General features: G+C 42.6%; 1 protein-coding gene across 1 annotated transcript; it reads right to left on the reverse strand.

The window, feature by feature from the left end:
- Positions 1-3,055: 3,055 nt before the first annotated feature.
- On the reverse strand, positions 3,056-10,374 carry LOC135533967 (ras-related protein Rab-38-like). The gene is made up of 3 exons (XM_064961143.1): positions 9,904-10,374; positions 9,675-9,803; positions 3,056-7,312 (listed from the first exon to the last, which is right to left on the reverse strand). Exons 1-3 carry the CDS (start codon positions 10,033-10,035, stop codon positions 7,160-7,162), a joined length of 414 nt encoding a protein of 137 aa, XP_064817215.1. The 5' UTR covers positions 10,036-10,374; the 3' UTR covers positions 3,056-7,159.
- Between the last annotated feature and the right edge of the window lie 2,738 nt (positions 10,375-13,112).

Genomic DNA, 13,112 nt, shown 5'->3' on the forward strand with positions numbered 1-13,112 from the left:
CAGTACAGAGAGACAAGCTAGCTGCTATCAGGTCAGTACAGAGAGACAAGCTAGCTGTAATCAGGTCAGTGCAGAGAGACCAGCTAGCTGTAATCAGGTCAGTGCAGAGAGACCAGCTAGCTGTAATCAGGTCAGTGCAGAGAGACCAGCTCGCTGTAATCAGGTCAGTGCAGAGAGACCAGCTAGCTGTAATCAGGTCCGTGTAGAGAGACCAGCTAGCTGTAATCAGTCAGTGTGGGACAAGTGGGTGGACCTCCTTCCCCTGTTGTACAACCCTGGGCCCAACGTTACTGTTGATGAGTAGCTTATGCCATTTAGGGGCCACTGCCCCTTCAGACAGTACATACCGTCTAAACCCCCATAATATGGAATCAAGATCTGGGCTGCCTGGGATTCTGCTTCATCATATGCGTGGAACTTCAAGTGTATATGGGGAAGCCAGATGGAGGAGTCCCTGAGAAGAACCAAGGGATGTGGGTTGTCCTGGACGTGACACAGGGACTCAACATCACATGATAACTTTTTTACTTCTCACAAGCTGGGACAGGAGCTCCACAGGAGGAAACTGACGATGGTAGGAACAGTATGAAAAAACAAACCAGAGATCCCACCTCAGCATTTGAATACACAGAACAGACCTGTCAATTCCTCTAGGTTTGTGTTCATGTCCGACACATTCCTAGTGTCCTACATGCCAAAGAAAGGCAACAATGTGGTACTCATGAGTACGCTGCATATGGGTGGGAGATTCTGTGGCCAGGAACATAAAAAAAACAGAAATCGTGATGGCCATGGACAATTTTATTTTACCTTTATTTAACTTGGCAAGTTAAAAACAAATTCTTATTTCAAGTGACAGCCTCGGAACAGTGGGTTAACTGCCTGTTCAAGGGCAGAACGACAGATTTGTACCTTGTCAGCTAACCACTAGCCTACCCTACTGCCCCACAACTTGCAACCATTCGGTTACTAGTCCAATGCTCTAACCACTAGCCTACCCTGCTGCCCCACAATGCAACAAAAGGAGAGGTGGACAATTTAGACAAGCTGGTGACTGGCTACAGCTGCAAAAGAAGAACCCTACGCTGGCCACTTGTGATATTCTTCAATATCTTGAACATCTCGGCATAAAACGCGTTTGTCATCTGGACGGCGTTGAACCCAGATTGGAGCAGAGGGAAACTCCAGAGGAGACAGCTCTTTCTTGAGGAGCTGGGCGAGGCATTGGTAAGACCTCAAATCCAGAAGGAGACAACATATCCCAAGGACCCCAGCTTCTGCAGCCATCATTAGGAGGGTTCAGGAGGAGGCTGCTTCCACATCCGCCCGACCCACAGAACCAACAACTCCAATACTGGAAGGAAATGTGAGTGATGTTGTTGCATGTGTGTCTCACTCTCCTACCTTGGACTGATGTAACTATATATATGAGTGAGTGAGTGAGATGTTAGTAACATTCTGAACTAAGTGTTTTCATCATTCTAGATTGCAACCCAAGAAGGACAGGAAGACACAGTGCACATGTATCAAGAGGAAGAAATACATTTTCCAACACACACAGTAAACTCTACCCATGTATACTGTCTATAATAAATATACTGTCTATAATAAATACATTTGCAACACACACTCTGTCCCTCATGTGGTGTGTAGACCGGCCTTAATGTGTTCAATGGGGCTCATTTATCATTTCCATATAATACTGTATGTAAATGTGTCCTTCCAATTTGTTCAGTTCAACGCAATAAACAACAAAAGTGATGAAAACCCTGTTTCAATTATATTTGTTCGAGATAAACATAATTTATTCCACCCATGTTTTGACTATAATTGATTTTTGTTCACATTTTATTAAAAAGAAAACAAATATTATTAGCTTTAATTGATAATAAATGTAGCAGGAAAATGGCATGTATTAACCATGAATGCTGTCTGTATTGCTTGTACTTGATAAAAGTCTACATCTACGTATTAAGTATTTTTAGTTAAAATGTTATGGCTGTATAGTTCTAAAAACCCAATAATGATGTGGGTCCATCAGAACATTGGGTGAAAAACTAAAACATGAACAACACAGAAGGGCGTTTGAGCCAATCAGTTGTGTTGTGACAAGGTAGGGGGGTAAAAAGACAAACGTCCATATTATGACAAGAACAGCTCAGGTAATCAAAGAGAAACGACAGTCCATCATTACGTTAAGACAAGAAGGTCAGTTAATCCGGAAAATGACAAGAACTTTGAAGGCTTCTACAAGTGCAGTCGCAAAAACTATCAAGCACTATGATGAAACTGTCTCTCATGAGGACCGTCACAGGAAAGGAAGAAGAAGAAAGGAAGAGGATGTGTTTATTACTATTATTACTGTAGCTCAAATTAACGCTTCACAGTTCAGGTAACAGACACAACTCAACATCAACTGTTCAGAGGAGACTGCGTGAATCAGGCCTTCATGCTCGAATTGCTGTAAAGAAACCACTACTAAATGACACCAATAATAAGAAGAGACTTACTTGGGCTAAGAAAGACGAGCAATGGACATTAGACTGGTGGAAATCTGTCCTTTGGTCTGATGAGATTTTTTGGTTCCAACCTCCGTGTCTTTGTGAGACGCAGAGTTGGTGAACGGATGATCTCCGCGAGTGTGTTCCCACCGTGGAGCATGGAGGAGGTGTGATGGTGTGGGGGTGCTTTGCTGGTGACACTGTCTGTGATTTATTTAGAATTCAAGGCACACTTAAAACTTCTTAAAGCTAGGGGGCAGAATTTTCACTTTTTGATAAATAGTGTGCCGAATTTCAACTTCCTGCTACTCATGCCAAGAATATAAGATATGCATATTTATTCATAGATTTGGATAGAAAACACTCTGAAGTTTCTAAAACGGTTTAAATCATGTCTGTGAGTATAACAGAACTTACAGTGGGGCAAAAAAGTATTTAGTCAGCCACCAATTGTGCAAGTTCTCCCACTTAAAAAGATGACAGAGGCCTGTAATTTTCATCATAGGTACACTTCAACTATGACAGACAAAATGAGAAGAAAAAAATCCAGAAAATCACATTGTAGGATTTTTAATGAATTTAGTTGCAAATTATGGTGGAAAATAAGTATTTGCAAGTGGTACCGGAGCACCAAGTCTCGGTCCAAAAGACGTCTTAACAGCTTCTACCACCAAGCCATAAGACTGCTGAACAGCTAATGAAATGGCTACCTGGGCAATTTGTATGGATTCTTCTTTAACGCTGCTGCTACTCACTGTTTATTATCTATGAACAGTCACTTTAGCCCTACCTACATGTACATATGACCTCAATTACCTCGACTTACAATGACCCCAAGCATATTTCCAAAGTTGTGGCGAATTGGCTTAAGGACAACAAAGTCAAGGTATTGGAGTGGCCATCACAGAGCCCTGACCTCAATCCAATAGAACATTTTTGGGCAGAACTGAAAAAGCGTGTGCGAGCAAAGAGGCCTACAAACCTGACTCAGTTACACCAGCTCTGTCAGGAGGAATGGGACAAATTCACCCAACTTATTGTGGGAAGCTTGTGGAAGGCTACCTGAAACATTTGACCCAAGTTAAACAATTTCAAGGCAATGCTACCAAATACTAATTGAGTAAACTTCTGATCCACTGGGAATGTGATGAAAGAAATAAAAGCTGAAATAAATCATTCTCTCTACTATAGCCGCAGTCTGAGGTCCTGAACACTCTGGAGCAGGTTTTCAACGACTTGCAAAAATCGCTGAAGTTGGAGAATTTTATCTCCCTCACCAACTTCAAACATCTGCTATCTTACCAGCTAACCGATCGCTGCAGCTGTACATAGTCTATAGGTAAATAGCCCACCCAATTTACGTACCTCATCCCCATACTGTTTATATTTATTTACTTTTCTGCTCTTTTGCACACCAATATCTCTACCTGTACATGACCATCTGATCATTTATCACTCCAGTGTTAATCTGCAAAATTGTAATTATTCGCCTACCTCCTCATGCCTTTTGCACACAATGTATATAGACTCTCTTTTTTTTCTACTGTGTTATTGACTTTATTATTTTTTACTCCATGTGTAACTCTGTGTTGTCTGTTCACACTGCTATGCTTTATCTTGGCCAGGTCACAGTTGTAAATGAGAACTTGTTCTCAACCAGCCTACCTGGTAAATTAAATAAAGGTGAAATAAAAGATTAAAAAAATATTCTGACATTTCACATTCTTAAAATAAAGCGGTGACTGACCAAAATCAGCTAATTTTTACTGGGATTAACTGTCAGGAATTGTGAAAAACTGAGTTTAAATGTATTTGGCTAAGGTGTATGTAAACTTCCCACTTCAACTGTATCACGGTAACAGTAACTAATGTGTCCCAGTGCATTCGGAAAGTATTCAGACCCCCTTTTCCACATTTTGTTATGTTACAGTCTTATTCTAAAATTGACTGCATTGTTTTTTCCCCTCATCAATCCACACACAAACACCCTTCATGACATCACAATACCCCTTAATGACATTACAATACCCCATAATGACATCACAATACCCTATAATGACATCACAATACCCCTTAATGACATCACAATACCCTATAATGACATCACAATACCCCTTAATGACATTACAATACCCCATAATGACATCACGATACCCCTTAATGACATCACAATACCCCATAATGACAAACCAAAAACAGGTTATTTGAAATGTTTGTACATTTTATTCAGACCCTTTACTCAGTACTTTGTTGAAACCCCTTTGGCAGCGATTACAGCATTGAGTCTTCTTGGGTTTGACGCTACAAGCTTGGCACACCTGTATATGGGGAGTTTCTCATCCTCTCTGCAGCTCCTTTCATGCTCAGGTTGGATAGGGAGTGTTGCTGCACAGCTATTTTCAGGTTTCTTCAGAGATGTTCGATCAGGTTCAAATCAGAGCTCTGGCTGGGCCACTGAAGGACATTCAGAGACTTGTCCCGAAACCACTTCTGCATTGTCTTGGCTGTGTGCTTAGGGTCGTTGTCCTGTTGGAAGGTGAACCTTCACCCCAGTCTGAGGTCCTGAACACTCTGGAGCAGGTTTTCATCAAGGCTCTCTCTGTACTTTTCTCTGTTCATCTTTGCTTCGATTCTGACAAGTCTCCCAGTCCCTGTCACTGAAAAACATCCCCACAGCATGATGCTGCCACCACCATGCTTCACTGTAGGGTGGTCCCAGGTTTCCACCAGATGTGACGCAGAGCATTCAATCCAAAGAGTTCTATCTTGGTTTCACCAGACCAGAGAATCTTGTTTCTCGTGGTCTGAAAGTGTTTAAGTGCCTTTTGGCAAACTTCAAGTGGACTGTCATGTGCCTTCCATCTGGTTACTCAGCATCGCAGTGCTAGAGGCATCACTACAGACCCTGGTTCGATTCCAGGCTTCATCACAACCGGACGTGATTGGGAGGCCCATAGGGCAGCGCACAATTGGCCCAGCGTCATCTGAGTTAGGGTTTGGCTTTCATTGTAAATAAGAATTTGTTCTTAACTGACTTGCTTAGTTAAATAAAAAATTAGAAAAGGACTGATAAAGAGTGGATCAAGAATATCTCTGCACTTTGCTCAGAGAATCTTGTTTCTCTTAGCTGCCTTTTGGCAACCTCCAAGCGGGCTGTAATGTGCCTTTTACTGAGGAGTGGCTTCTGTTTGGCCATAAAGGCTGATTGGTGGAGTGCTGCAGATATGGTTGTCCTTCTGGAAGGTTCTCCCATCTTCACAGAGGAACTCTGTATCTCTGTCAGTGTGACCATTGGATTATTGGTCACCTTATTGGTCACCTCCCTGACCAAGATCCTTATCCCCCGATGGCTCAGTTTGGCTGGGCGTCTTGGTGGTTCCAAACTTTATTTCAGAATGATGGAGGCCGCTGTGTTCTTAGGGACCTTCAATGCTGCGGAAATATTTTGGTACCCTTTCCCAGATCTGTGCCCTCCGACACAATCCTGTCTCAGAGCTCTGCGGATAATTCCTTCGACTTCTTGGATTGGTTTTCGCTCTGACAACTGTCAACTGTGGGACCTTATATAGACAGGTGTGTGCCTTTCCAAATCATGTCCAATTAATTTAAGTTACCACGGGTGGACTCCAAGCAAGTTGTAGAAACATCTCAAGGGATGTTTCTTAAGGATGATCAATGGAAACAACACTCGAGCAACATTTTGAGTCTCATAGCAAAGGGTGTGAATACTTATGCAAATAAGGTTTTTATTTTGAAAACATTTGCAAAAAATGTCTAAAAACCTGTTTTGGCTTTGTCATTATAAGGTATTGTGTGAAGATTGATAATGAAAAAAATGTAATTTCATCCATTTTAGAATAAGGCTGTAATATAACAAAATGTGGAAAAGGGGAAGGGGTCTGAAAACTTTCTGAATGCATATGTATAACCTCAGGAAACATTTAATTTGGGAGGTATTTCATCTGTTACAAGTCTCCAAATCAGACATAAACTAACTTTCATGACATATATTAGGCACGCCTCCCCATTATTTTGTATAAAAATTGTGCAAACTCCAAACATATGCAGTGCGTGTTGGGAGGGCTATATAAGAGTCTAATTTTCACTCCCTCAGCTTTGAAACACGAAGTTGCGCATGAATGAGTAAATGGAGGGCCAAGGATTGAGGAGAAGAGGATGTTTTGAAATCAGCGCCTCTGTCTTCTGGAGAGGTGGATATGGAGGGAACTTGCAGTGACATTCAATCATCTCTCCACTCTCTGCTCCCCAATATAATAATAATGATATATTATATTTAACAGACACTTTTATCCAAAGCGACTCACAGTCATGCGTGCATCCATTTTACGTATGAGTGGTCCCTGGAATTGAACTCACTACCCTGGTGTTAGAAGCACCATGCTCTACAAATTGAACAACAGAGGACCAACATAGCCCCGTTCCACTCCCTCCCCCTCTCCCTCTTCTCCAGGGTCTGTCTCCGCTCCTCTCTTCACCCTCTCCTCCTCTCCTTCCTCTCCTCCTCTCCTCTCTTCACCCTCTCCTCCTCTCCTTCCTCTCCTCCTCTCCTCCTCTCCTCTCTTCACCCTCTCCTTGCTCTCCTCCTCCCTCTATGGTTTGTAGCAGGCAGAGCAGGTCCCAGGTTGTGAGTTGTCTAGCTATGGTTTGTAGCAGGCAGAGCAGGTCCCAGGTTGTGAGTCATTTAGTTTTGGAGAGATGGTGTCTGGGATCACTGACTTTAGGAAATCATTCTCTGTAGCCATGATGTGTTTCACCAGGAAGTTCGCTGCCTCGCTGATGTTGGTGTTCTCCTAAAGGGACATGGCAGAGTAAAACAGGTTAAAAAGCGAGTGGCTAGTTTCAGAGTACTCAGAGCTGTTGCCTTGTTAGGGTTAAACAAAAACAGGTGCTACGTTAACATGGTTCAGTTACTTATATAAACACATTTTCGTTGTATGAAATGGCTATGTTTTTCTTGATCCTCACAGTGCATTCGGAAAGTATTCAGACCCCTTTTACTAATTGCGTTATGTTACAGCCTTATTCTAAACTTGATTCAATTATATTTTTCCTCATTAATCTACAAACAATATACAATAATGACAAAGCTAAAACATGTTTTTAGAAATGTTTGTAAATTATAAAAATAAAAAAAATACAGAAATACCTTATTTACATAAGTATTAAGCCCCTTTGCTATGAGACTCGGGAATTCAGCTCAGGTGCATCCTGTTTCCAATGATCATCCTTGAGATGTTTCTACAATTTGATTGGAGTCCACCTGTGGTAAATTCAATTGGTTGGATATGATTTGGAGGTCCCACAGTTGACAGGGCATGTCAGAGAAAAATACAAGCCATAAGGTCGAAGGAATTGTCTGTAGAGACAGGATTGTGTTGAGGCACAGATCTGGGGAAGGGTACCAAAAATATTCTGCAGCATTGAAGGTCCCCAAGAACACAGTGGTCTCCATCTTTCTTAAATGGAAGAAGTTTGGAACCACCAAGACTAGATCCTAGATCTGGATGCCCGGCCAAACTGACCAATCGGGGTGGAATCATGGAGGTGACCAAGAACCCAATGGTCACTCTGATAGAGCTCCAGTGTTGCTCTCTGAAAATAGCTGTGCGGCAGTGCTCCCCATCCAACCTGACAGAGCTTGAGAGGATCTGCAGGGAAGAATGGGAGACACTCCTCAAAAAAGGTGTGCCAAGCTTGTAGTGTCATACCCAAGAAGACTCAAGGCTGAAATTGCTGCCGAAGGTGCTTCAACAAAGTACTGAGTAAAGGGTCTGAATACTAAATGTGATATTTCCTTTTTTTATTTTAAAAAGGTTTCTAAAAACCTGTTTCTGCTTTGTCATCGTGGGGTATTGTGATGTCATCGTGGGGTATTGTGATGTCATCGTGGGGTATTGTGATCTCATCGTGGGATATTGTGATGTCATCGTGGGGTATTTTGTGAAGATTGATGAGAAAAAAACTTTCATCCATTTTAGAAGGCTGTAACGTAACAAAATGTGTAAAAAGCCAAAGGGGTCTGAATACTTTCCGTATCCACTGTCCACAGGTAAAACAGCCTGGTTCAACTGATTTAGAGGCAATGTGTAGTGACTGTCTGACTGGACAGCAGCTTAGCCCATGACCTCAATGACCTCTGACCCCTGTAGAACCTCCTATCCCTAAACCCTATCCCTAAACTTAACCCTAACCCTAAACCCTATCCCTAACCTTAACCCTTAACTTAACCACTCAGAATTAATGCCTAAACTAAAGTTTTAGTTTCACCTTTGTGTAATTTGACTGACAGCTAAGAAACGTCTGCACATGGCGGAATTCTGTCACTGCAATTACACTGGTTGGCATTTTATTTGGAAATGAAAGTTGATGAATTTGTATTTATTTATTACATTTTAACCTGTATTTAACTACGCAAGTCAGTTAAGAACAAATTCTTATTTACAATGACCTACCAAAAGGCCTCCTGCGGGGAATAACAATAAAACATAAATACAATTAAAATATTGGACAAAAACACACAATATAGGTCAAAAACACACGTCACGACATGCGAGACACCACAACACTACATGAAGAGAGACCTAAGACAACAACATAGCAGGGCAGCAACACATGATAACATAGCATGGTAGCAACACAACATGACAACAACATGGTCGCAACACAACATGACAACAACATGGTAGCATTACAAGATGGCAGCAGCACAACATGGTAGCAGCACAAAACCAGGTAGAAATATTATTGGGCACAGACAACAGCACATAGGGCAAAAAGGTAGAGAGAACAATACATCACGCAAAGCAGCCACAACTGTCAGTAAGAGTGTCCATGATTGAGTCTTTTGAATGAAGAGATGGAGATAAAACTGTCCAGTTTGAGTGTTTGTTGCAGCTCGTTCCAGTCGCTAGCTGCAGTGAACTGAAAAGAGCAGGGACCCAGGGATGTGTGTGCTTTGGGGACCTTTAACAGATTGCGACTGGCAGAACGGCGTGTTGTATGTGGAGGATGAGAGCTGCAGTAGATATCTCAGATAGGGGGGAGTAAGGCCCATAGAGGGTGGCTGAATGAGGACACCACCCCACAAAGCATGTTTTCTGTGTGTGTGTGTGCACATGGGGTGTATGTGTGTGCATGTGTTTGTGTTCCCACCTTGGCTGAGGTCTCGAACCAGCCCACAAAGCCGTTGTCTTTACAGAACTGGTCCATCTTCACGCCGTTATTGGTCAGAACCTCCCGCCCCTGATCACATTTATTAGCCAATAGGACCGTGGCGATGCCCTGTCCAATAGAGAGGTAAAAGACAAGAAGGTGATGTATGAACAAGATGATTTAAATAGTCCTTTCCCATGATAGAACCAACTCACTGTCCTGCACCCACCTCTCTGTTGGTCAGCATGAGTTTAGAGTCCAGGTCCTCCTTCCACTTGGTGATGGCTTCGAAGGTAGTGGGCCGTGTCACGTCAAACACGATGAACGCCCCCATGGCCTCTCGGTAGTACACACGGGTCATGTTCCCAAACCGCTCCTGACCTACAGGGGAGAGAGAGACAGAGATATACTGTTATTGTAACTTTTGGGATTTGAACCATTTTCACCCACACGGTAACCAGAAATGTTCACCATTAGACCAAGAGGACATCCTTGTGATCAAAGGATGACAATTAGGTTCTATGTCTCAGGCAGGACTGCTCAGTAACATTATCTTCTATGTCTCAGGACTGCTCAGTAACATTATCTTCTATGTCTCAGGACTGCTCAGTAACATTATCTTCTATGTCTCAGGACTGCTCAGTAACATTGTCTCTATGTCTCAGGCAGGACTGCTCAGTAACATTATCTTCTATGTCTCAGGACTGCTCAGTAACATTATCTTCTATGTCTCAGGCAAGACTGTTCAGTAACATTGTCTCTATGTCTCAGGCAGGACTGCTCAGTAACATTGTCTCTATGTCTCAGGCAGGACTGCTCAGTAACATTATCTTCTATGTCTCAGGACTGCTCAGTAACATTATCTTCTATGTCTCAGGACTGCTCAGGAACATTATCTTCTATGTCTCAGGCAAGACTGTTCAGTAACATTGTCTCTATGTCTCAGGCAGGACTGCTCAGTAACATTGTCTCTATGTCTCAGGCAGGACTGCTCAGTAACATTGTCTCTATGTCTAAGGACTGCTCAGTAACATTACCTTCTATGACTCAGGCAGGACTGCTCAGTAACATTATCTTCTATGTCTCAGGACTGCTCAGTAACATTATCTTCTATGTCTCAGGACTGCTCAGTAACATTATCTTCTATGTCTCAGGCAGGACTGCTCAGTAACATTATCTTCTATGTCTCAGGACTGCTCAGTAACATTATCTTCTATGTCTCAGGACTGCTCAGTAACATTATATCTTCTATGTCTCAGGACTGCTCAGTAGCATTATCTTCTATGTCTCAGGACTGCTCAGTAACATTATCTTCTATGTCTCAGGACTGCTCAGTAGCATTATCTTCTATGTCTCAGGACTGCTCAGTAACATGATCTTCTATGTCTCAGGACTGCTCAGTAACATTATCTTCTATGTCTCAGGCAGGACTGCTCGGTAACATTATCTTCTATGTCTCAGGACTGCTCAGTATCATTATCTTCTATGTCTCAGGCAGGACTGCTCAGTAACATTATCTTCTATGTCACAGGACTGCTCAGTAACATTATCTTCTATGTCTCAGGCAGGACCACTCAGTAACATTGTCTCTATGTCTCAGGCAGGACTGCTCAGTAACATTGTCTCTATGTCTAAGGCAGGACTGCTCAGTAACATTGTCTCTATGTCTCAGGCAGGACTGCTCAGTAACGTTATCTTCTATGTCTCAGGCAGGACTGCTCAGTAACATTGTCTCTATGTCTCAGGCAGGACTGCTCAGTAACGTTATCTTCTATGTCCTAGGCAGGACTGCTCAGTAACATTGTCTCTATGTCTCAGGCAGGACTGCTCAGTAACATTGTCTCTATGTCTAAGGACTGCTCAGTAACATTATCTTCTATGACTCAGGCAGGACTGCTCAGTAACATTATCTTCTATGTCTCAGGACTGCTCAGTAACATTATCTTCTATGTCTCAGGCAGGACCGCTCAGTAACATTGTCTCTATGTCTCAGGCAGGACTGCTCAGTAACATTGTCTCTATGTCTCAGGCAGGACCGCTCAGTAACATTGTCTCTATGTCTCAGGCAGGACTGCTCAGTAACATTATCTTCTATGTCTCAGGCAGGCCTGCTCAGTAACATTATCTTCTATGTCTCAGGACTGCTCAGTAACATTATCTTCTATGTCTCAGGCAGGACTGCTCAGTAACATTGTCTCTATGTCTCAGGCAGGACTGCTCAGTAACATTGTCTCTATGTCTCAGGACTGCTCAGTATCATTATCTTCTATGTCTCAGGACTGCTCAGTAACATTGTCTCTATGTCTCAGGCAGGACTGCTCAGTAACATTATCTTCTATGTCTCAGGCAGGACTGCTCAGTAACATTATCTTCTATGTCTCAGGACTGCTCAGTAACATTGTCTCTATGTCTCAGGCAGGACTGCTCAGTAACATTATCTTCTATGTCTCAGGACTGCTCATTAACATTGTCTCTATGTCTCGGGCAGGACTGCTCAGTAACATTGTCTCTATGTCTCAGGACTGCTCAGTAACATTGTCTCTATGTCTCAGGCAGGACCGCTCATTAACATTGTCTCTATGTCTCGGGCAGGACTGCTCAGTAACATTGTCTCTATGTCTCAGGCAGGACTGCTAAGTAATGTTATCTTCTATGTCCTAGGCAGGACTGCTCAGTAACATTGTCTCTATGTCTCAGGCAGGACTGCTCAGTAACATTGTCTCTATGTCTCAGGACTGCTCAGTAACATTATCTTCTATGTCTCAGGACTGCTCAGTAACGTTATCTTCTATGTCTCAGGACTGCTCAGTAACATTATCTTCTATGTCTCAGGACTGCTCAGTAGCATTATCTTCTATGTCTCAGGACTGCTCAGTAACATTATCTTCTATGTCTCAGGACTGCTCAGTAACATTGTCTCTATGTCTCAGGAAGGACTGCTCAGTAACATTGTCTCTATGTCTCAGGACTGCTCAGTAACATTATTTTCTATGTCTCAGGACTGCTCAGTAACATTATCTTCTATGTCTCAGGCAGGACTGCTCAGTAACATTATCTTCTATGTCTCAGGCAGGACTGCTCAGTAACATTATCTTCTATGTCTCAGGACTGCTCAGTAACATTATCTTCTATGTCTCAGGCAGGACCGCTCAGTAACATTGTCTATATGTCTCAGGCAGGACTGCTCAGTAACATTATCTTCTATGTCTCAGGACTGCTCAGTAACATTATCTTCTATGTCTCAGGACTGCTCAGTAACATTGTCTCTATGTCTCAGGCAGGACCGCTCAGTAACATTGTCTCTATGTCTCAGGCAGGACTGCTCAGTAACATTATCTTCTATGTCTCAGGCAGGACCGCTCAGTAACATTGTCTCTATGTCTCAGGCAGGACTGCTCAGTAACATTATCTTCTATGTCTCAGGACTGCTCAGTAACA

Source organism: Oncorhynchus masou, unplaced genomic scaffold (genome assembly GCF_036934945.1).
Source record: "Oncorhynchus masou masou isolate Uvic2021 unplaced genomic scaffold, UVic_Omas_1.1 unplaced_scaffold_2852, whole genome shotgun sequence".
NCBI lineage: Eukaryota > Metazoa > Chordata > Actinopteri > Salmoniformes > Salmonidae > Oncorhynchus > Oncorhynchus masou.

What these genes read in the sequence shown, in the direction of transcription:
- LOC135533967 (XM_064961143.1), bottom strand. Translation starts at nt 10,035, where the DNA reads ATGACCCGTGTGTACTACCGAGAGGCCATGGGGGCGTTCATCGTGTTT. An exon ending in TCATGCTGACCAACAGAGAG is followed by an intron (nt 9,804 to 9,903) that starts GTGGGTGCAGGA and finishes TCTATTGGACAG; the next exon opens with GGCATCGCCACGGTCCTATT. An exon ending in GGTTCGAGACCTCAGCCAAG is followed by an intron (nt 7,313 to 9,674) that starts GTGGGAACACAA and finishes ATGTCCCTTTAG; the next exon opens with GAGAACACCAACATCAGCGA.